General features: G+C 46.7%; 1 protein-coding gene across 2 annotated transcripts in view; it reads left to right on the top strand.

Moving 5' to 3' along the window:
* Positions 1 to 2,435: 2,435 nt before the first annotated feature.
* The window catches only part of LOC125757559 (telomere-associated protein RIF1-like), an 88,214-nt gene continuing 66,570 nt past the window's right edge, over positions 2,436 to 24,079 (top strand). The window contains exons 1-3 of one of the 2 annotated variants that reach the window (XM_049413137.1): positions 2,436 to 2,637; positions 8,569 to 8,656; positions 15,586 to 15,792. In XM_049413137.1, coding sequence (XP_049269094.1) covers positions 2,447 to 2,637; positions 8,569 to 8,656; positions 15,586 to 15,792 — 486 coding nt within the window. In that variant the 5' untranslated portion in view covers positions 2,436 to 2,446. The remainder of the gene's footprint in view (positions 2,638 to 8,568; positions 8,657 to 15,585; positions 15,793 to 24,079) is intronic. The other variant, XM_049413138.1, reaches the window with a different exon arrangement.

The following is a 24,079-nucleotide window of genomic DNA, read 5'->3' as shown; positions in this document are numbered from 1 at the left end:
GTAGGGTGGCAGCTTGCGACCGTCAGCCGTGCAGGATAACATTACAGTCACCCGCGTTTTTTCGTTTCCAGTCGACCGCACGATAACTTGCCTGGAGCCTTTTTGATGCACCGTCAGCGCCGAGGGCATATCCAGGTAGACCGGCGTCTGATCCGCGTTGTCGATCTGGCCCAGCTGAAAGGGGACTGCCTTTCGCAACGCAATTATGTACCTTTGAAAAGCCACGAGGTGCTCTTCGTAGCTCTCTGGTAGCTTCTGGGAGATCGACGTACGCCGACGTAGGGAGAACCCAGCGCGGCGCATGAAGCGAGACACCCTATGCTTGCTCGCTTTGAAATCCTCCGGCTGAATGCCTTTGTCTCGAGCGATCTCCCTTGCCTTCGCTTGTAGCAGCTCGATGTTGACAGCGAGATGTGCAGCTCGCTGCTCCCGCACAAAGTCTGTGAGTTCTCGTTCCACGTCAGGAAATGCTCCATTTTTTGGTCCGCGGAAACTTTTTCGCTGGCCGCTGCATGCAAAGAGGGCTTCCTTCTGCTTCCGCCAACCGCGAATGCTCCGCTCGTTGACTCCGAACTGCCGCTCCGCGGCACAGTTGCCGATGGTTTCGGCAGCAGCGATAACTTTTCTTTTAAAAGCAGCAGAGTACTGCCTGCGCGGTCCTGACATGGCGTAAAATCACAGGAGCAAAATCGAGGCCGTCGTTATGGGCACCAAGTTGAAGCAAAGGCCACTGACCAACTGACCAGTTAAGACTAACGCCGCTAACACTACCTAGCGCAGAAGCGCGCAGACAGCTGATGATGATGATAGCACCGCGCTATGCCGAAACCGAAACTGAATTTGGGCCGAAAATTCTTGGGACCCGCATATAGTACGGGGCCGAAATTTCGCACCCTAAAATCTAGAAAAAAACCCCGGGCTATACGCGGGTTTTTACGGTAAGTCGCTAAATATAACTGGCACTTAATACATGCTTTGAAGGAAAGGAGGGGACTCTTAAGGGCTCGTTTTTCTTTGTTAGACACAAGTTCTCATTAATAGTAATACATGCTTTGCAATTGCAACCTTGAAGTAACCACCTTCTGACTTTTTGCAATTTTCTAGCTGCGTTCGCGCAGCAGGTTCTACATGCCTGTCAAGTCGATATCCTCATAAAAAGATAGTGCAAGCATGACGCGAGAGCCGAAAAACCGAGGCGAGCAGTTCATCTTGCTTCACAGTGGTTAAAGCTCAGCTAGATGCCTTGTGTCCGAATCGGCAAGTGATTCTCCACTGGCACAGAGGACTTGACTCTAACCTTTTCAGGAAACAGTGCCATGGCCACATAATTTCTTTTTTTCGCACGCCACAAACGTTTGTTCACGAAAGTACACGGCTGCTACTGTAAGCATGCCATCTCAAAACAACATTCATATGATTCGTAGTCCACACCACAAAACATCGATAGCGTGCAAGGCTTCATTTAGGAGTGCATGTGGACCATTAGCCATTACTCATCTTTAACATGATAGAATGAGACTTACCTTGAGGTATACGTCCTACACGGTGTAATCGCGACTTGGGAAATGCATTTCGTTTTGAGTCGAGGCGTCATTGTTGTCGATTGTCTGCTCTTCACCGTAAACATGATTGACGAGCCTTTCTCCTTTTATCAAGTTCGCTTTTCGGAAGTGCCAGTCAAGCTTGAAGATCCTTTTGAAGCCGCACTGCAAGCAGTACATTGTGAGGCACCGCAAGTGCGCCGCGAGAGCTCTGCACGTGCATGGAAACCCAAAGGTCGCGGGTTCGATCCCGGCTGCATTGGTCGCATTTCGATGGAGGCGAAATGGTAGAGGCCCGTGTACTTAGATTTAGGTGCACATTAAAGAACAGATGGTCGAAATTTCCGGAGCCCTCCACTACGGCGTCTCTCATAATCATATCGTGGTTTTGGGACGTAAAACCCCAGATAATATTATTACACGTGCATGGAAGCGAGTGGCAGCACATTGAAGAGAAGGGAAAACGCGCGTTGCTTGCACCCAGTTTGTATTTTTATGCCAGAGATGGCGCTGCCTGTCAAGAGCAGCAGCGCCACTAAGAGATGCTTGGGGAATCTATACTGTACTATACAAGGCTCTGCTATGCTCTGCTAGCGTGCCTGGATAGCCGAGTGGTTGAGATGCTCACCTTCGGATAGTGGGAACACAGGCTCAAATGCCCCTTGCCAAAAATCTTCGTTTTTTTTCTTTCTTTCTTTCTCTCGCCCATCAGGTTATTGTAGTTCTGGGAGCAAAGCAGATGAAAAACAAGAAGAGGACGAAGAGAGCATGTGCCGTTTCATGATGATGATCATTTCTGTTTCCGACAGAGAAATGACGGCGAGCATCAACGCTCCGTTGGTAAAAAAAGCAGTGGGATGTGCCCCAAAAGCTTGCCCTTAATAATGCAGGTGGAGCCTCTTTGGATGGCCCTGTGTGGCGCTCTGTCCTCCCAGTGCACATCAGGTCCGAGGGATGACTCCTTGCTGTGTGCCTTGACTCCTCTGCTCGAGGTGGCCCTGGGATATTCACGGGGTCAGGTGCATGACCGTGCTGTCCACCTGTGGCAGTCGCTGTTTGCCCACTCTCCTGGTCTCCATGTGCAGCCCAGGCTCAGGTCGGCTCACATTTATATTCACCCTCAAAGCGTGTAAGCGTTGCACAAACTTATCAGTGACGGTTTAACAAAAATTTGTAATATGCTTTTGATCATCGTGAAATGCAATTGCCGAAGTGCTTACTCTTACAGCATCTGAAGTCAAACCCACTGAATACGATATTCATGTGCGTCGAAGATGCCATCGCTATAACAGAATTGTTGTCCTCGAGTCTTGTCCTCGAGATATTCGTCATCGAATTTCATGGGCGAAGTCGAAACTGATAGCTCAAGGCGCGCACAAAGCGCGACCGTTCTGCTATATCAGACTGGAACTACCCGTCACATGGGAGTGACAAAATTTGAATGACTGCGCGCCGCAGCCGTATGTTTTCATGAAAAGCTGCAAGTCATCTCACTTGTGCCTACGCATCGCCTTACTTTTGCGTGTAATGTTTGGTGCTTATCTGTTTCTTTTCAACTGTGCACAAGAAAACTGCAATATCAACCTTTTCTATGTCTGGGAAGCATAAAACTTAGGGACGGCCACTGTGGCGCTTCTTGCAGAGAGGTGAAATCGTCTTTCGCACCTCTTTATAGTTTAAGAAAGAAACAGGTAGGCACCACCCATCGCACTCGAACATTAAGCTGTCTACTAGTGTATTTCAGAATGCTTGCCGATTTTTCTGACCAGATTCTGCTTTGGCGCACCTTCATTCAAATTTCATCACTGCCCTGTCACGTGTCATCCCGATGTTCCGCCGCGCTTTGCGCGCACCGGGCGCAATCAGTTTCAATTTCGCCCTTGAAATTCGATTATATCTCGAACTACATGCAACTTTTGTGATTTCTAAAAAATATGTATGCGATAAATTGGCATGCACTACAACTTTGTAATATAAACACCTGCCCTGAAGTCGATAAATAAATAGTTAATTAATGATTTTTGTTAATTAGTCGCTTCAACATCATTTTAACTGCTAGAAAGTATTCCCACCTCGACACAGAGTGCATGTGCGAAAACGACAGGAGCCTGACTGTCATAGAATTTTTATAAAAAATCTGTATTGTCTAAAAAAAACACCCTTTATATTGTTTGGGGGAAAATATGAGTCATATATGTGTTTTGTGCTGCACCGCTTTCTAACGCGCTGGAAAATATAATTACTTGATTATTAGCACACCTCAGCTCGAGGTGAAGAAGAAAGAAAGGCGCACATGTGAACGCATATACACTGCATATTTTAATTGGGGATACAATAAAGGGGATGCTAGAACAGCGTGTGCCATGTGTGGTTCATCTCAAGCCCTGAAGAGGATTCTACACACACAGAAATGATCAGTGTTATGGCACATAGCCTCGAGTACTGCGGGGACTTCCAACGCCTACAATTTCAAGATCTTTCTTAAAGGGGGCTTTTCCTGAAAAAACGTCATGGTAGCATTTGTGTCGGTCTCTCCCTGTGCATAGTTTGCAAAAAGTTGCTTGGTGAGCTTTCGTGCTTTCTGGTGGTCCGAATCGGTGTTGCCACAGCTCAGTATGGGCATGCTCCTCATGAGCTCTTGTACCGACCTCTGCACGCATACTTCAAGAGGCTTCTTGACTGACCGTCATTGTGAGTGCACACAGTCCACAAGTCTCCACAGGCCTACAGGAACTTTGATAAGTTCCTGCATGGGCAGTAAAGGCTGCGGCGATCTTGGTCCATTATCAGGCCATTATTTGGAGCACCGTTATTTGGTGCCTGAAGCATTGCAGTTCACTCGGCACAGGCAATCCACTCGTTGACAGCGTGAACAATTAAACCTGCAATCATTGCCATGCTGGCAATGTTGGGGTTCGAGAAAATTGGCCTGTCTGACAGAAAGTGCTCCCTTGGACGCATTGTGGCTGTGTTCAAAATGCGGCCTCTGGTGGGTGTGTTAGTGCAGTGCATCCACTCAATTGGCTGCCCTGTTGTGAATGTCGCCAAACATTGTTGTCACTGGAAGTGTCTACAATTCCTGTTTTCAGCACCTTTTCGAGACCGCGTATTGTGCTCCTGACGTCAGTATAAGCCATTGTCATATCTTGCACCCCACTTCAAGATTCCGAACATGGCTTCTAAGGGTCACTCGACATCATGCGAGTCAGAACAAATTTAAATTTCTTCTCAGTCAACAGGTGTCTTATGCAACCAGCATTTTACTGCGTTGTGAAGAGTAGGGCGTGGCACATTTCCTTGCCGAAAAGGTTTTCCACCCTGCTTGCATCCCCGAGATCTTCTACTTAAGCAATGAAAGCGTGTTCCAGCCAATTGAGCCTCACTTCGTCTACACCACTGAGCGGATGACAATCATTATTGTTGCAATGAATTTACTGCTGACAATTGCTTATGTCCAACAAAGTAAGCCATCTTTGCATGACTTCCAGGAAGTTGATCGTAGGACCTGCATGTAAATTGTATGTCTGAAGTGATCCTGCTTGCTCTGTCATGTAGTTTAAGGTTCCCACTATTGCGGCTGACAGCAACTGCATGGCTAGCTTAACACTAACTTTTTCAGTGTTTGAACGGTAGAGGCGCTTTTGTGTGAGTAACCTGATTGGCCGTACTGTTGAGTTCTTCATTTTCTAGCTCTTTCTTTAGTTGTGCTGACAATATTTCCTTTTCTCAGCCAATGTCTTTTGCCAGAAACTGGGACCTAACATTTCTGATTATGTGGCTCTGATTAAAAGCAAAAAAATAATATTATTCACGACATCCCTGGGGTGCAAATTGCATATACAGTGAAACCTCGGTGATACGATCACAGGTGATACGAATTTCGGGGTGACACAAACTTTTCGTTAGTCCCGGCCAAGGCCCATTGGCCTGTAATGTAATAGAGTACGGTTGTTGCGAACCGATTTTCACCCAGCGACGTTTGATACGAACGTACGCTACCGCCCAGGTACGAAGAGATGCTGTCCGCGCTGTCGCGGAAGACGCGCCAAGCACATGCGAGCGCGGGAACGCAAGCGTGGGCATGTGCGCAGCACCGCCAAATCGTCAGAATCACGGTGTAAGAAAAACACTTTTCTTATGGTCAGAATAAACCTTCAGAGACGCTTCACGGCCTCCCAAGTTGTGCGCACGAATCTTTGATGCTCTTCTGTGCCTCCATGTGCCTTCACGTTTAGATTACAGAGAACATTAGCACCGTGCTTTTTTTTTCTTACGCGTCGACGCGGGCTGCTGTCATTGTACTCTGTTTACATGTGCCTGCCTCGTGCATCAGACATCCTATGAAAGGTGGACGAGGACCGAAAGAAGGCAAGGACGGTCTTGGTGAAGGAGTCGGGCCTCACAACGTCAACATGCGCGACCGTTGAGGTCGCACTTGTGCGGGCATGGCCTTAAATCTCCCAAAACACATCCCCAACATCTCCGCGATAAAATCGTAACACAGGGCCGTGATTCTGTAATTTTGTAGCCCTGATCCATCGCGTCAAAGCACTTCTTTTGTTACTTTTGCTGCAGTACTCTGATGTCATGCAAAAAAGCATACTAACGTTTGGATGAGGCTACTGCTGTCATGGATCACGACGCACCTGGTTCATTAATTAAATACGTGCGTACGGGCCGTATATTTACGAGTGCTGGTATGATTGCCGACATCTAAAAACTTAAGTGACAATCATTCAGGGTTCTTCCTAACGTTGCTGCGGCCCTGAAAAACAATAAATGAAAATGTACGCCAGCTTTCTTTTGTCGCATGCTAATTTTCCAAGCTTTCTGGTGATACGAATTTCGGATGATACGAATATTTTTGGTGGTCCCGTGAGATTCATATCACCGAGGTTTCACTGTATGCAGCGCCCCTCACACACAAGTTCCATGGCTGTCACATTAATCTTGTGATCGTCCGTGACAACAATGATGAATCGAAGCCGATCTCTGACGTTTCATGCTGATCTCTGACGTTTCTGTGTCACATGTCGTATGACTTCTGGTAACCACTGTGCACCCCTTTCTGAAAAAAAATCACGCCATATCCATGAAGTGAATGATGATGAGTGGGCGAAGCTCCGGAGGTAATCTGGTAAACCGTCAATCCCCGTAAATTTTGCCCACTCGATCATCATACAAAGACCTGACACACAAACGCGGGTGTCCTCATATATGACGTTAAGCTCAGGGGAATGTTTGTTGTCGGCGTTGCCGTTTTGCCTTTCAAGGGCGAGAGCGCGTTCACGATCGTTTTCATCCATGGCGGAAAGAGAATGTGTGATCTGGAACGCGCTTATACTTCATGGTCATAAGCGTCATCAAATCACGTGTAGTGGGTACATTCCACTATACTGGAACGTGCTTATTCTTCATGGTCATCAGTCGTCATCGTCATGGAACGCACTTATACTTCATGGTCATCGGCGTCATCGTTATCACGTGTAGTGGGTACATCCCACTATACTCATCATCATCATCAGCCTGTCTACGCCCACTGCAGGGCAAAGGCCTCTCCCATGTTCCGCCAATCAACCCGGTCCTGTGCTTTCTGCTGCCACGTTATACCTACAAACTTCTTAATCTCATCTACCCACCTAATTTTCTGTCTCCCCCTCACGCGTTTGCCATCTCTTGGAATCCAGTCAGTTACCCTTAATGACCACCGGTTATCCTGCCGACGTGCTACGTGCCCGGCCCATATCCATTTCTTCTTCTTGATTTCAACTATGATATCCTTAACCCCCGTTTGTTCCCTGACCCACTCTGCTCTCTTCCTGTCTCTTAAGGTTACACCTATCATTTTCCTTTCCATCGCTCGCTGCGTCGTCCTCAATTTAAGTTGAACCCTCTTTGTTAGTCTCCAAGTTTTTCCTCCGTAGGTAAGTATCAGTAAGATGCAGCTGTTATATATCTTCCTCTTGAGGGATAGTGGTGGACTACCATTCATGATTTGATAATGCTTGCCGAATGAGCCCCATCCCATCCTTATTCTTCTAGTTATTTCACTCTCATGGTTCGGCTCCGCGGTTACTAACTGCCCTAAGTAGACGTGCTCCTTTACAACTTCCAGTGTCTCGCCACCTATCGCAAAGCGCTGTTCTCTGCCAAGATTGTTCCACATTACTTTAGTTTAGTAGTATAGTACCTCCACTATACTGGAACGCGCTTATTCTTCATGGTCATCAGTCATCGTCATGGACTGCGCTTATACTTCATGGTCATCATCGTCGTCGTTATCATGTGTAGTGGGTACATTCCACTATACTGGAACGCGCTTATTCTTCATGGTCATCACTCGTCATCGTCATCACAAGGAGTGGATACATCCCACTATGCGTGGCTACCTACAACTACATACTACAAAGGAGGGACAGGCCCACACCCTGAGGAGCTTCGCCCCTAAAAATGTCCTACAAGTATTTTGTATCGGCTGTGGAGGCCACAGAGGGAAGAATGCCTGGCCTGCGTGGAACACGCAGCACAGTCGCAGCGAAAGCTCAAGGAGCGGCCTTTCTGGAGCCTCTCTTGGGGAGACCACTGCAAGCCTAGTTGCAATGATAATTTTGTGAAGTGGGTAGTAAGGCATTATGGGCATGTTGGTGTTGCTCTGACTCACGACAATGAAGAATTATGGTTGAGCTCCTTGTAATCAGTGGGAAGCTTTAAATGACCCACTCGTTATGCAAGTCTTTGTACTCGAAAAATTTGGTATTCACACAGCTCTACTAAGAGCTGATGTGCTTGAAGTTGTCATGATAGGGTTATCTCTCTCTCTTTTTTTTCTTTGTTCTTTTTTTCCCCTCTTTTTGTATCGATCCTTCCTGGAACATGTGACGGATATCATTATACGTGCTCTTGGCATGAAAGTTTCAGGTGCTTCTCTTGTTGCTTACTCTTTGTCACGCTGGGATTCACGTGGATGACATGCTGGTGTGCTCATGTGTCACTGTTACAACCAGTGATTGTGCTACTCTTTATGCAGGGAACTACTGCGCAAGGTGAAGCCTTCCCTGGTGCCTTACGTGGAGCCTGAAGGCTCAGAGATCTGCGAGCCAGCTTCTTTTTCCCAGGTGCCTTTCCTCTGACGATAACTTCCCTTAACATGCAGTTAAGCCTGATTGCAGCAAAGCAGCGTCTTGGTTAAAACTTCATAATATGCCATACACTTAACCCTTAACAAAGTGAAGTTATATTTGCACCGAAAAACAACATGTTGAGGGAGGGTTCATGTTGCTGCATCAATGCCCAAAAAAATCTTGTTTTCACTCTCTACAAACCCGCAATTTAGCTGGAGTGATTTTGCTGCAATTCTATTTCTCTGCTTTGCTGTACCATCCAAGGGCAGCTTGCACCAACTGCTCCCAAGTTCACTCTTCACCCTGCCTACAATGGGGTATTTTCTTACCTAATATATTCTTTACTTGGCACCAAACATATCAACCGCTTTTTTCCATAGATGCTGGCCCCCCTCGCTTATTTCCATGGATGCACTTTTTCTCATAAATCGGCAATCAGACCTGCTGCATGCGCTGCATGTGACCTCGGCTGTTGACAATTGCACACGTCTTCTTTTGTCTGGAAGCTCATCACTCTTGATGGGAAACTTGTGATTATGCAGAGACAAGTGATATACTTTTAGCCAATATGCGTATTGTAATGCAGCGCACGCTGGCTTTTCTGCTATCGCTTTAAGCACCGTGCCGGGCTTAAGCGTCACGTAAAAGACTTATTTTGATAATTTGAAAAGAACTTAAGTGTCAGTTGCAGAGCGCAATGTTCTTCCAACATACCGGTTGTTACTCTAAATGCCGATGTGTTCCCCAACCAGCACACAGTCCTGCTGCTGCTCCCACACATTGAAGCACTCCTCGTGCATTACGATTACGAAATCTATACAGTTCAGTCTCGTTGATACGATTCTTCGTAATACGTTTTTCAGCCTAATGCGTTCTTCCTTTTATTTCCAGCGAACGCCCCTTGGAAATAATGCATTTTCGTGCTCTTAATAGGGTCACATTTTTTCTCAAAATTGGATAATATGACTGCAAAAGGGTATCTAGAAATTCTACGTTTACTCGTCTAGCCGCTTTCTTGTTTTTTACTTTTCAGGAGAATTTACTCCTAGATGTTGAAAAGAAGAAACTGCAGTGCAATTGACCAGTTACTTCAATGTTGCTCAATAAAAGTTAGTTGCTGAGGGATTATGCATATTTTCCTCCTGTTGTTAACCTCTTTAGTGAATACGATTTTTGCATAATGTTTTATTTTACGGTTCCCGTGAAAAACATATCAACTAGATTCCACTGTATATTGCAGTAAAAAACGAGCATCCATAGAAACTGTTCTAGGCTTGGTAATGAAAACTGAGCCACGCAGACATAGATGAGCGGTGTGCCACAAATGATGCGTGACTGCACTCGTGTGTCTCTTATTTATTTATTTATTTATTTATTTATTTATTTATTTATTTATTTATTTATTTATTTATGCAAATATCTGCAGCACCACTAGGGCATTATTGCAGGGGGGGAGGGGGGGCATATCGACAAAAATTGCGCCAAACTGCGCCAAAGTCTCGGGTTTGGGGGCGTCTATCAACGGCAATCGCACCGCCGGCGCGTCAGATCATGTGCAGCTCGATCTTGGGGCTGCCAATAAAGTCGCAGCCATGGACCAAGAATTATTCCGCTGAATAACGCTCGCGCGTGCGTTCCGAGTAAGCCACGATGCCATGTACGGTGCCGACGCAGCTTCTGTTCTGCAAGTCCGCTCGACAGCAAAACGCGCTCTCCGCAGAGGCTCGTGACGTCTAGGCCTATCGGTAGCGAGAAAGTGCGACGGCGATTCATCGGCGGACGTCATCTGTTCCAGAAACGCTGCTGATAGCTCGTTCCAAGCGTCGCACGGCACACAAGGAAAGCAATGTTCAGTAATAACTACATGCGTGCCGCTAAAATGTCTGTCACTTCTGTTTCCGGACATCGCGGAATGAGATCTGGGATCACTCGCAGTAGATATATGGAACAATATCGAATTTTTCTTGCTTTGCGTTTATGGAAGAGCACGTGAACGGTGGAAACGCGTTGACACTTTTCCTCAGATATACTTTATCCATGGATCTTCATCCAGAAGAGCTTTTTCGTAATTCCTTCCGCCAGCACGTCCGAGTTTGTAATCACTCTGCAGTAAATACCCTCAAAAGGGCCTGCCCTTTCGAGCTCACGTGCTAGGGTTCCAATTCGAATTTTTTGCTTGCTTTTTTAAAAATGTAATCTCATTAGTAAAAGCATATCTCCTTGTCGGAGCAGCCGCAAATGCGCAGCTGTGAGTAGCGGGCCCGTCGCTGACGGCCCACAGTGAAGCGGCTACGCCATGTTACACGTCCGCCCCTTGTTTTCAGGGGTCAATAGCTAACAGTTAAAAAAACTCAGTTTCGCTTAAAGGGGTACTGACACCTTTTTTTGAAGGCGAGTTTACTCTGCCATACCAACCTCCTGCATGCAGAGACGGCTCTGAGCAAGTGTAAAGCTCAGCAAATGCTGATAAGATATTTTGATTTGATATTAAAGTCAATCGTTCCATGGCGCACCTACTGACATCGACACTAGCTTGACGTCAGGCTACAGTACTAATTCTGGTGACTTCATGCAGCAGTCTGGCTAGTTGTGGTGACGTCAGGTACCAAAACTTCCAAGATGGCCGCTTTTGCGTCATCAAAACTTCTAAAATGGCCGCTTGTACATCACCAGCAGAGCCACGGCGCAGAGCGGCCGTGGAAACGTCACTATATATTGTGCGAGCACGTGACGAGAATCTCATATCGTGTTGTGACGTCAGGGTACAGTAGGAACCGAAACTAGCTTTTAAAAACATACTGTAATTACTTTTCCAGGGCGCAGTCGCGCTTAGCACTACCTTTTCTGGGCTCTTGGAGACTTGACCTTTCATTTGACGCAAAAAAACTACAACTGAAAATATTCGTGTCAGTACCCCTTTAAGGGCGAAGCAATGAATGCGATACCAAAAAATTATATTGTTAAGCGAAGTAAGGCTAGCAGCTAGCTCTTTTGGATCCGATCTCGCGTAACTCAACAAAACGCTGGTTTAAGAGAATATGGCCGCTCCAGGAACCGAAGCGTTTTCTTACTCTGAGTTCTCTAAACGCGAAGTAAGCGTTGAGAGCACAGCAAGTTTACGAGCCGTCTCCTGATGCCTCGAGATAGCGCGCGGGCAAGCGACTGCGCCCTTCGAACGGTGGGTCCCCCCCCCCCTCCGCTCCCCTGGCGTCCCTTCATGCTCCTTACGAAAGACGGGCGGGGCGTTTCCTCTCTGTTTAATAAGCAATCGACGGCGCGTGGGAAGATGTTATCTCCTGCGCTGTCCGTGCGACGGAGACAGACGGCCGGCTAGTTTAATCTCCGCTTCAGACGCGTTCGTCGCCAGCGCTCGCGAGCTTTTACCCGCGGCTAGAATGCGCGTGGTGATGTTATTAATTTGGACTTTATACGGAAAGTTACGGCAACGGCGACGGCAAAAGTCCGCCGAGAGTGTCCATATAATTGCTATCACAATAAAAATTTTAAAAAAGTTGAGAAGCCATTTCACCCCGTGAAGTGGATGATAAGCCAAGCTGTTTCGCGCATGGCACAGAGGTGACATGGTGGAGGACAGTTTGGTATGTAAGGCCAGGCTGTTAACGTTCAATACGCAGTATTAATGCGAACGCCTTAGATGCTTTATCAAACACGAAAATTGACCGTCGGCGGCTTCAATCGATTGATGCAAAAAATAATCATGTGATGGCGTCATCATCACGCCATAGATCGTCAAAACTTGTGACGTCATCATGGCGTCATATATCGTGATGTCACGTGATGACGCCATCACGACATCGTCGCTTTACACTGCTTCTGTAATCGGTGCGCCGATCATGGAGCTAGCGCAAAACCAGGTGAGGTGCAGATAGCTTGCAGAGAAGGAGGGGGAGGATCAACCCGTCGATCGAGAAGAAAAAGAACCTGGCTTTCGCCTTGGAGTTTTCTTAGGGGAATGCATTAGGGACAGTGTGACTCTTTGGCATTGAGGTACTGCTGTACATCACGGCGTTTGTCTACCATGTCTGCTGATAACCACATAGGTGTATTTAGTGTTATTTCATAAAGTACAATTTTCTTGACCCGGTATTCTGTTTATTTGCTAGTGTCGAAAATAATCGCCGAAGAGGTTAATCCAGAACACTCAACTGCATGAGCCCTTATTTTTTTCATTAGCGAGTGAAATATGGAGTTCTCCTGAGCATAGGCGTACGCAGGGTTCCCCATCAGGAAGGGAGGGGCGAAGGTTCGTCGCAGTGCCCCCCCCCCCCCCCCCAAACCCTACTAAGTCAATGTACGGGGCAGATTTTGCCCCCCCCCCCCCCTCTTAGGTGACTAGGGGGGGGCGGCCGCCACCCCCTCCCCCCTGTGCGCACGCCCATGCTCCTGAGACGATTTTTTCCATGAGATTTGCAGTGAACCGAAATATTTCTAGCCTTCATAAGAGCCCCATAATAATATTCAGGTGCTTGAATGTTGATGCAATATGCTTCTGTAGTGCGCTACAGGATGTAAAATTCGCTGCTCCAGAGTGCTCCCAGATGCAAAATTATCTGCTCCAAAGTTCTCCAAGATGAAAATTTTGCTGCTCCAGAGGGCTCCAAAACGGAAATTTTGCTGCTCCAGAAATCGCTCCAAATCAGAAGTCCTCGGTAGCATCACTGAAAACAAAATACATGAGTAGACACTTAGACTAAGAGAGAGCAGAGCTAATTGGTAAGTATTCATTCTAAAAGACTGGGCCTGCAAACACAGACGCAAGAAGCCAAGACACCATGAACGCCCACTAGCAACTGCAAGGACACACAATGATGGAAAAGAAAGAAGGCACGAGAACTTATCTGCGCATGCCGAGGCATTAGGCGATGCCTATCAATCCGGCACGCAGGGGTGGTCTATGTGAAAGATAACTGTTAAGGTACTATTTGATTTCATTTTTATGCAAGTTAATTAACGGTTGGCTCACGCATGCGCTACCACAATATTTGATATGCCATGCCTCAATCATCACACGCGTTTCTTCATTCCTGTGCATGTAGAAAATTGCTCATTCATCGAATTTTCGCATGCACTTACACTTTCAACAATGTAAAGATAGATTAGAAGGTGAGGCTTCGGTTAGCAATCTCTTATGTTCCAGTGATCTCTGGTTAACACAGCGGCCCGTCTGTCTTACCTAGACGAGGCCGCAGATAAAAGGAACCTTATACACCACATCTGTACGGCAATCAGTGAATGGTAAAGCACACCAACATGAATCGCAATCATAAAACACATCGACAAATTCACTCATTGCCGTACTGGCGCCTGGGCATGTGCAGATAAGTTTTGATGCCTCCTTTCTTTTCCGCTGTTGTGCGCCTTTGCAGTTGTCAGCGTTAGTGGTGTCTTGACATCTTTCTTGTGTCGGTGTTTGCATGCCCAGTCTTTTAGAATGAGTAGACACATGAAGTAAAGACGAAAGTATGAGCTACTAAGAATGCACAGGATACAGCATGGAACAGTGGCAACAAGTATAAGCGGAAAAATCAACCTAAAATCTGGCGCAATCACATCAAAAGAAGAAACAAAAAAGGGGGAGGCAGTTCATAGCTCACGGAAGGTCAATGTAAAGATGATTCAAACTAGGATAATGTTTAAAAATGGGATATATCCTTAGGAAGTCTTTTCCAGTGCATGGAAGTATGCGGAAAGATGAATTTCGAAACACATTCGTGGAGCAGTGCACTAAAAGTACCTTGCACTCGTGGCCACAATGCGTAGAGATAAAGGGAAGGGGGAAAATGTAGAAGTTGTTATTAATTCCTTTGAGGTCAGAGTAAATGAGGAAGAAAAGTTATAATTTCGTTGCTAAGTGGCTAGGGTTTGCCAGGCAAGGTTGTTTTTAAATAATGAAATGCTGCTTTTGAAGTTGTAATTACCAGAGACAAATCGGGCTGCGTGGTTCTGGGTACTGCCACTGGGGAACTGCTGCTCCGCAACTACTGTGAGAAGCAACTTCAGGAGCCTCACTCGAACGCTGTCGTGGTCACGTATCCGGCACCCACTGCTCCCGTCATTAGTACAAAGCTGGCGGGGCAGCCTTCCATGACCGGCTCATCCTAAGTCCACACTCAATCCACACGCGCGTCGAGCCTTTTCCCCACAGCAATGCTACGGGAGGTGCAGAAAGCCTCGGATGGGAGAAGCGATGCTTTCGAGGGAGCTCGTCAAGGTAATTTAATGCACTTCTTTCGTACTGTGGCTCGTGATGGCTTGCAAGGAGTCTGGCCCCCGTTTGTATGACTTAGTGCATTGCCAAGTCTGCAGCAGGCCTTCACGTATTGGGGTTTGGGCCGTCTGCCGCAAGAAATTGCTGCAGCCGCCGGTTCAAGATTCAACAACAACAAAAAAAAAAACATTTATTAAGAACAGAACGTAAAAGTTATACGCAAAAATACAAGCTTGTGGGACTGTGGCACCCACGCCCTGTGCACACCACGTGTTGCTTGGACACCAGCCGGGCAACGGGCATGGCTTCGACAACGTGTTACAGAGTGTTTCACATTTGCGGTGTTTCAATTAACTGGGCCGGTGCCGTCCTCAGTGGTGGTGCAGGCTTCATGTTAGTATTTAATGAGATTTACTTTGGAACATATATACATTGAGAATTCTTTAAGTTATTGAGATTTTAATGTGATCGACTTTGAATTATCGAAATTTTACCATAGGCACAAGGAGTATAAAGATGTTATGTCTGGAGAGCTTCAAAGGTATGTGGTGTCTTGATTTTGCTGAAGCATTTTACTGTGGTTGCTGTCGATAGAATGCTGTTGGATGCTGCAGTAGTTGTGTGAAGCCAAATTTCATTGCACCGTACATAGCACGTGTAGCTGCCTGTTCATTAATGCACTCCATTGTTGCAGGATTCTCTGGTGCCAGATGCTTGTCTTCCAACAACGCCACAAAAGAAAGAAGCCCTCTCGTTCAGCCCACTGCTTTCGTCCAAGAAACGCTTGACACCTCCTTCGGGCAGCTCTACGACGCGCCCCACTGTTGTACGACTTCGGACGCCCCAGAAGGCCATGCAGTCTCCTCGCAAGAGACGCTCACTCTACGACTTCCGGGCTGAGGTGCTTCGTCAACCACCCACACATTGGTCCAGCTTTTATAGCCTTCCCCATAAATGATCCATAAAGGGGCCCTGCAACACTTGTTGAACACGGTCAGAAAATGCTGTCGATCGGGCTCCTGAGAACATGTGAGCCAAACATTATAGTGCATTCATTCTCAGAGGGAACTGGAAATCACTCTCTCTTCTCTCGACAAATGATGCCACATTCCCAAAGGACACGGCCATTGGCTGATATAAACATTGTGAGCTAGCTGCCACGACTTACCATGGCGCCCCGCCACGGTGGTCTAGTGGTTATGGCGCTCGACTGCTGACCCGAAGGTCGCGGGATCGAATCCCGGCCGCGGCGGCTGCGTTTTCGATGGAGGCGAAAATGTCTGAGGCCCGTGTACGTAGATTTAGGTGCACGTTAAAGAACCCCAGGTGGTCGAAATTTCCGGAGCCCTCCACTACGGCGTCTCTCATAATCAAATCGTGGTTTTGGGACGTTAAACCCCAGATATTATTATATTATATTACGACTTACCATGGCGTTGGAAAGTGAGCTGCATGCAAGGTTTATGCATTGGCTGCGTGCACATTAAAAAAAAACAGACAAAAAAAGTGCTCATGTTCATGATGGGCACTGGTGTGAAAGAAGAGAAAAAATGCTGAGAGCATGGGACAAATCCCTGTCACTCCACTTGTGACGTCATTGTGTGAATACTTGGAAAAGTGTTGCAGAGCCCCTTTAAAGGGATACTGAACAAAAATTTGAAAAAGCTACGAAAACACTTACATTCGACTCGGACGACACGACTGTTCCTGTACGCAGCGTTTATTTCACGTAATTTCGAGCAGTTGGCCGTATTTTTAGTGGATTGTGAGAGCGCTGCGGCTGCATGCCACTGCGCTTGTCGGCGGACGTGACGTCGAGTGCTCCAGCAAGAGGGGGGCAAACGGCACGCTCTCTCCTGCCCTGCCACTTTCCTTTCTCCACCTCTCCTCTCAAGAACCGAGGGTGGCTGGTGTGGCGCTGAGCATAGCTGAGCCTTGTCCTCTTTTCCCCACATAGGAAACAAAATAGCGCATATTCCTCAAAAACCGCTACAACTACCGAGCTTGTCGCGAGAGCGCAAAGATGCAAGGTGCGAGTGACAGTGGTTCCACGAGCGGTCATTGCGACTCCGAGTTCGACGGGCCTCCAAAACGGATGCGCCAACATGTGACCGTTCTGCTGTGTCAAGCGACAGCAAGGACGACGAGCCAGACGAGCCGCCGTAGCCCAACGTGGGTCGGCAGCCGGGACCAGCAATTTACACAGTAACTCATAGTCACTATCCTCGAAGTGTTCAGAGCACAAAAAGTCACGCTTTGAAGGCACCCACTTTGGCTGCGATGGGCGCGCAGCGCGAATCCATATTCTTCGAAGCTTCGGCTCTGTTGGAAATGTATGACAGGGCACACCCTAGCGCAGAACAGCATTGAGGCATTCTGCGTTGTGTCAGGTGCTTCACCGTTCACATTACGTAGCAGCACACAACACAGACGGCAAATTCGTAGACGTGGGCGCAAGCTCCGCTTGAGAAAACAGTCTATTCTAGGGACCGTAATACGGCCGAGAGCGCGGCAATGGCGTCGTTGGCATCGTTGGCTGCCGGTTGAGAACACGCACGGAGAACACCTTCCCGACTGTGAAAACACGTTTTGGGAGAGACGCGCGGCAGCGGGTGGCGGCTTGCGATGTCGATTGGTAAGCGATTTTGCTGCGAGCACGGTTGGCGAGTCACTATCCGCGGAGTTTCGCGTCACTTCCTCTCTAGTTCGCGACGCGGCCGCTAGACGCGCCAATTCGCGAAAAATGCATTAAATTCATTATTTTCTGCTAGTCTCTGGCTGAAATGAAGGTTGTTTCAACAAATTTCAGCACCCAATCTTTCAATTGAGTCATTTATCTTGGCGGCGAAAATTTTGTTCAGTATCCCTTTAAGTGTGGTCTTGTTGAGAGCCATAAAAATGGGTGTGTTGGTGTTTATTTATTGATTGATTTATTGATTTATTTATTTATTTATTTTATTATATTTTTATTTACAGATACTGCAATCCCCATAGGGGATTTTAGCAGGGTGGAAATACAACATATTATGGAACAAATGCAGGCAACAAAACAAAACAGGGTATAATACATTGCTTCAAAAATACAAATACAACAAATACATCATATGCGAACGAATACATTGTTTTAGTCTATTGCGCATACAAATACAGCAGTGATGCCACAGCTGCGCCAATTGCGCCAGTTTGATACAATTCTTTATTTTTGCGCCAAGCTGAGCCAAAACCGTGAAACTTGTTGAAATTGCGCCACGCTGCGCCAAAATGCCCGACCGGCTTCAAAATTTTCTCAGTTGCGCAAATTTTAGCGAGAAATGGAGGCTGCGTTGGTCATCTGGAGTGTGGGCATCATCATCATCATCCAATATAGACGCACAGACCCTAGCCTTAACCCCCCCCCCCCAGTGAAAGAAAAGAAAAAAGTCAGCTTCACTGCAAGGTAGAAGCAATATATGCGATACCAACAAATTGTAATAATATACGAAGGGAGGCTGGCAGCAAACTCTTTTGTATTCGATCTCGTGTAACTCTACAAAACGTTGGTGTAAGAGAATACGGCCGTTCCAGGGAAAGGTGTTCTTTGTGCACAGTGTCTTCGCACTGAGAGCGCAGCACGTAATACGAGCCGCCCGCTGATGGCTGCCGAAATAGCGCGCGCGACCATGCCCTTAGAATCAAAGTTCAAAGTTGCTGCTCGAGCGACAGCCCCTACCCCCCGCCCTCGCGTCTTTTCATGCTCGTTCAAGACGGGTGGGGCCTTTCGTCTCTCCTTTGACGGCAGGCCTCCCGAGCGGAGTGGTGTTATCGCATGCGCCCTCCGAGCGTGAGAGATGGGCTGGCTCGTTTGATGTCTGCTTCAGCTGCGTTCGTCACCGGCACTCGCGCGCTTTTACCCGCGGTTGAACATACTATGCGCCGGGGATGTTATCAATTTGGTCTTTATACGGGACATGATGGCAAAAACCTGTCGAGAGTGTCCATATAATTGCTATCGCAGTAAAAGAGGACAGTGGTTCTCAAATTTCCTGATGCTTGTTTTATTGCGTGCAGGACGCTTTTTAAGGACGCGGCTTTCGTATCGCGAAAAATGGCAAAAAAATCGATTTTTTGAAAATCACATTTTCAGTTTCTGTAGCCCTTTTTATATACGATTCCAAAATATCTTCACCGAAAACCGCGTAGAAGTGCTATAAAAAAATTGTTGCGCCTGCCGAGGTGGCGAAAATTATTGGGGAAATCGCAAAAAAACACTGATTTTCAAAAAATCATAGCTCCGCAACGACGCCACCGGGCACCGATATCTTGGGCTCATCGGAAAGCGCATTTCTCCGTCTTCAAATTCCCCGCCGCAGCTGGCTCCTCCCTTCGAAAACAAGCGCACAAAAAGCAAATGTTCGAAGGTCGTTTCGAGCCCTCCGATTGGCCGCGTCTGCCATGTTGCCCCAGCGCGCCTCGCCATTGGTCCGATGCTCGCTCCGGGAGATTGTCGTCTGCAGCTCGTGCGTCTTGAGCTCACGGCTGTCGAAAGTCGCGCTACTTTGTTGCGTGTTCGCAATCGCTCTGTGTTCACGGCTCGACGATAACTTTGAACAAGAACTACGTTTTAGTTTGGAGCTTCTAGCGGAAGCTCGGTGGGATTACGATGGCGCGCCGCACTCGTAGCGAACATCGCAAACGCGCGTCTCGGACCGACTCTCTAGCGTTGACTCACAGGATCCGTGGTTGGAGGTTCTGCTTACGCGCACTTCGGATGTCGTGACGAAGATGATCGCAGGACGACTCGCGACCACGCATTACGTACTTTGAAACATCGGGCACCGCGGCCGGCGCGTCTACTGCTCGGAGTCGTCACTAGGCCTAACTCCGCTCACGGCGTCGGCACGCGAGACGAACCTCGAACTTTGCGGGCAAGAGCGACGCGTTAGCGGACTCGCGGCAGTGTGCTTCTTCGCAAGGAACGAAGCGCTTCCCCCGCCGGCTTCTCGGTACAGCGGATGGTCATTTTACGCATCGGCAGCGGACCCCACGGCCAAGCTCGTCGCGCAGCGGGCGCGCGTCGGCGTCCCGCAATGCGAGGCCAAACACGTTGCGCGCCTATTTTTCGTCGCCGCACCTAGGCATTTTGCGCATCGTCACCGAATGCCGCCACCCAGCACATCGCGTGCCGACTTCCCGGACTATGCGGCCGAGCACTTAGAGGTGAAATAAAGCACTGGTGATGCAATTTAGGCGCGCTTGGGGCCATGCTTGGTATCGCCGTAAGCGCTCATGAATCATCTGAAAAAATAAAAGCCTCGCAGAAAACCGTGTCCGCGACCGGGTGAATGATGAAGCGCATCGCAGGCGAGGTTTACAAATTAGCTTGACGAGTGAAACAGGGAGATGAATTCATATCTGCCCAGTTCGCGTCTTTAATAAACTGCTAAGGAATTCCTATTCCACCAATGTCTTGGCCATAACTGCCTGTTATTTAGGAGGAAGGGATAGGTTGCCATGATGAGAGCCGCTCTTAGTATCCTATAAAAATGATTCAATGATCAAGTGCAATCAAGACTGTTAATTACGTTAATGAGAGCATGAATACAAGAAAGCTGGCAAATCATCATAGTACATGACCTACTTGCATTACAATATCTTGTTTTTTGTCATGTCTATTACACCACTTCATAACTTCGTTTAAAATTCATGCTACATGTTCTTTGTATATCAGAAAAGGATTTTAAGAAAAAAGAAAGAAAACAAAGGCACAACAAATGAAAGGCCACATGTGCAGGAGGTCCAACCTTATAAAACACCTTAAAGATCACAATCTTCTCGTGTTTTTGAGAAGCAAGGCACCTCAAACTAAAGACAGGGCACTCTAGAAAGTGCACATTATGAAGGACTAAAAAGATTACGACCCCAGTGCCTTTTGATGAAGTAATATCGTTGGTACAACTTTAAATGCCGTTTTCTCAAAACGACTTTTCTTGCTTCCTGCTTCGCTTGTTCCGCTGATTTCTCGCTGACCGCTGGGTCCATTTCAGTTCCGTTTTTTGTTCTATATTCCTTGAAGCACAGTTCAGGGCGTGACATTCTTGCTTTTTCAGTATGGCCTTTTGATAATTAGCTATTTGACAAGTTGCATAAAGCCTCGATGCCTGTTGCACAGTCACCTCATGAAAAATAAAAACTAAAAAAAATTTTGTTGAAAATAAAAAAATCTAAGAATGTCATGCCCGCAATCAGACATCTTAGAATGCATAGCACTTTGAACGAGTTTCCTATCGCATTTTTTAAGCGTGTCAGACTCGGAACAAGAGCAGAAGGTGAAATATATTGTAAATCAAAAAGTTGTAAAGATATATTCATGAAATTTCTACAGTAGCATTAAAAAAACATTTCAAATAAGTGTGCCAATTTTCATCAAAATCCATGAAGAAATAGAAAGTTGGTACCGAAAGCCACGTCCCCCCTTAAGCCACTTTTGCTGCAGTACACTGATGTCCTGCGGAAAAGCGTATTGAGATTTAGAAGAGGCTATTAATACTAGCTGTCAGGGACGCAGCACGTTTTGTTCCTTAATTACTCATTCGTGCATGCGCCGTGTAATTATGAGTCCTAGTATGATCGCTGACGTCTGAAAAGTTATTGGCAATCATTTGGAGCTGCTGTGTGTGGCGTTTCTGCGGCCTTGAGAAACAGACAAAAATGTACGCCATTTTGGTTTTTTCGTCACCCCACTTGCTCCTGCTGTATGAAACTCCTGAATTTCGAGGTTGCCAGGTTTGCAGGTCCACATTAGCACTTGCAGTGCCTGTCGAATTGCTTGACAGGCCCTGCAAATGCTAATGTGGATCTAGTCATTGTTCGCACTGTGGGGTGGCTCAGCACACTGCTTTTATTGAAATAGCAGTGTTCACGTGCACTGTGCACAATTTAGCTGATGTTGAATGGTTTGTACGTATTTTTGTTTTCTTTTCTAAAAGTAGGCTTTCTTTGTTATACTGCTCCAAGTTTGGGATTTCGTGCTAAAAAAGTTCAGGTTTTTTTCGTGACCTGCTCCAAATTTGGATTTTTGTGCTCCAAAAGCAACATTTTGCTGCTCCAAAAATTGCTCCAAATCATATTTTGGCTGTTGCACCCCTGATACAGCCCTTATACAAAACAACAGCTAAATAAACAAAACTCGGCGAAAAGAAATACATATTATGAAGGAGGTCATATTGGAAGATAAATAACAGATGTTTGCAGCAAATAAAGACAGTGAAGGTTGAGTAACTTGGGTATTAGTCAGGTTATTCCATTCAGTCACAGTCCTTGGAAAAAAAGGAATATTTCAAACAATTCTTTTTTACGCTGAATGGATTAATTGTTAGGTGATGCCTTTACGGAATAGCCTTTACGGAATCCATGCTGATTGATTGTTAAAAATTTGTTTCTCAAGGAATTCCAAAGTGTGTTTGTGAATGATGTGTTCCAAGATTTCGCGTGCAGTTGAAGTTAATGAAATAGGGCGGTAATTTTTTATGTGCTGCTTATTCCCGGTTTTGTGGAGTGGCTTAACTCTGGCAATCCTCCAGTCGCCCGGCACCTGGCCAAATTCCAAGGTTTTCACAAACAAGACCTTTAAATATTTGGATACCCATTCTGCATAGCGTTTAAGAAAACAATTCGAAATGTCATCTGGGCCACAGGATTTTCTGATATCTAGAATTAGTAGTATATATTAAAAATGCCCTCTTCTGTGATCTGAACGTCAGGTATAGGAGGCAGCACGAAGTCGTAAAGTGGTAAAATGCAATTATCTCGAGTAAAGACAGATTTCAAATGTTCATTGAATAGGTTGGCAATTTCTTTGGTTTCATGAATTAGCGCACCATTTACGTCAAACACACATCACACTCCTCAGACTTGGGGCTAACACTTCTCCAAAATTTCTCTGGGGCTGATGTCATGTAACTAGGTAATAAGTCATCATAATAGCACTGCTTATCACTACTGACTTGGTTTTTAACTTTTAAGGTTAGTTCACAGACTTCACAGACTTCTTTCTTTTTTTCTTTAATTGTTTTAGCCGTCTTTTCAATTGAAGTGTTTTGCGAGAAATCCAGGGATTTTGATGTTTCTTCTTTTTAGTTATTCGTGGTACAAAAGACGTAATACAGTGTAGCCCATTTATAACGAACCCACTTACAGCGAAATAGCGGTTATAACGAAATGATCTTGATTTCCCGGTCCCAATTTCCGCATTTTCAGTGCCTTTTAAGTCCACTTTTAACGAAGTAAAAAAATGCGACTCAGCGGATATAGTGAAGTACTTTTGTCGAGAACAACAAAAAAACCCCATCAAACCACCTTCTGAGCTTTCGAGTGAATCAACCAGGCCGAAAAACCGCCAATTCTTGGCTCCCGGCAGCCTCTTCGCCCTACTCGGCTCCCTGCAAAAGCTTGCTTCACCGCACCACATAGTCGCCCGGTAGCCGTCTCACGAACGCTTCCCATTCTTTTTTCCAGTGCCAGGCGGGCCGACCGCCACAACCTTATCTCGTTTCACGGCGTACTCCTCTCTTCAGAGAGGAGGTCGTGGGGCCAGCTTCAGCAACTTCGTGGCTACTTTAGACCGGTACCACTTGTGGCACACCATTTTGGTGAAAAAGCGAAGCTAGTTGGTGCGCTCCTAAATTGCTTTTCTTCCACGGCATGGCGCCACCAGCTAGGCCTGCCTAAGCCTGGCTGTAGCGCTGTGCCAGCGGCTCCGCGCAAACCTGTCGCACACAAAGCCATTCTTTCTTTCGTGGTGTTCAGTCAGTTCAGTCTTTACAGCAGAAACAGCCGTTCGCGCATGTTGTGCTCTGCCTGTTCACAGATGAAAAGCGGATTATCGCCGCACACTTGGACTTGACCACAGTTGAACAGCAGAAGCATTCGTTCGCTCGTGCTGCCTCTATTCACTCGTGAACAGCGGATTATCGCAGCGTGCTTGGACTTACCGCGGTTGCAGCTAGGCCTGCCCATGTGCATCGGCGAACTTTACGACAATGTCGGGTCAAGCCATACCGGAACAACCGCCTCATCGATGACCAAACGAAAAGTGCTCTCTCTAAAAGTGAAACGTGCCATTTTGGATGAAGTTCGGCAGAAAATTAAGAAGTCCGACATTGCGCGGAAGTACGGCATAGCACAGTTGACTTTGGCGATAATAATAAAGA

This window comes from Rhipicephalus sanguineus, chromosome 3 (assembly GCF_013339695.2).
Source record: "Rhipicephalus sanguineus isolate Rsan-2018 chromosome 3, BIME_Rsan_1.4, whole genome shotgun sequence".
Classification (NCBI taxonomy): Eukaryota; Metazoa; Arthropoda; class Arachnida; order Ixodida; family Ixodidae; genus Rhipicephalus; species Rhipicephalus sanguineus.
The sequence above is the reverse complement of the archived record's forward strand: the minus strand, read 5'-3'. Positions and strand labels throughout refer to the sequence as shown.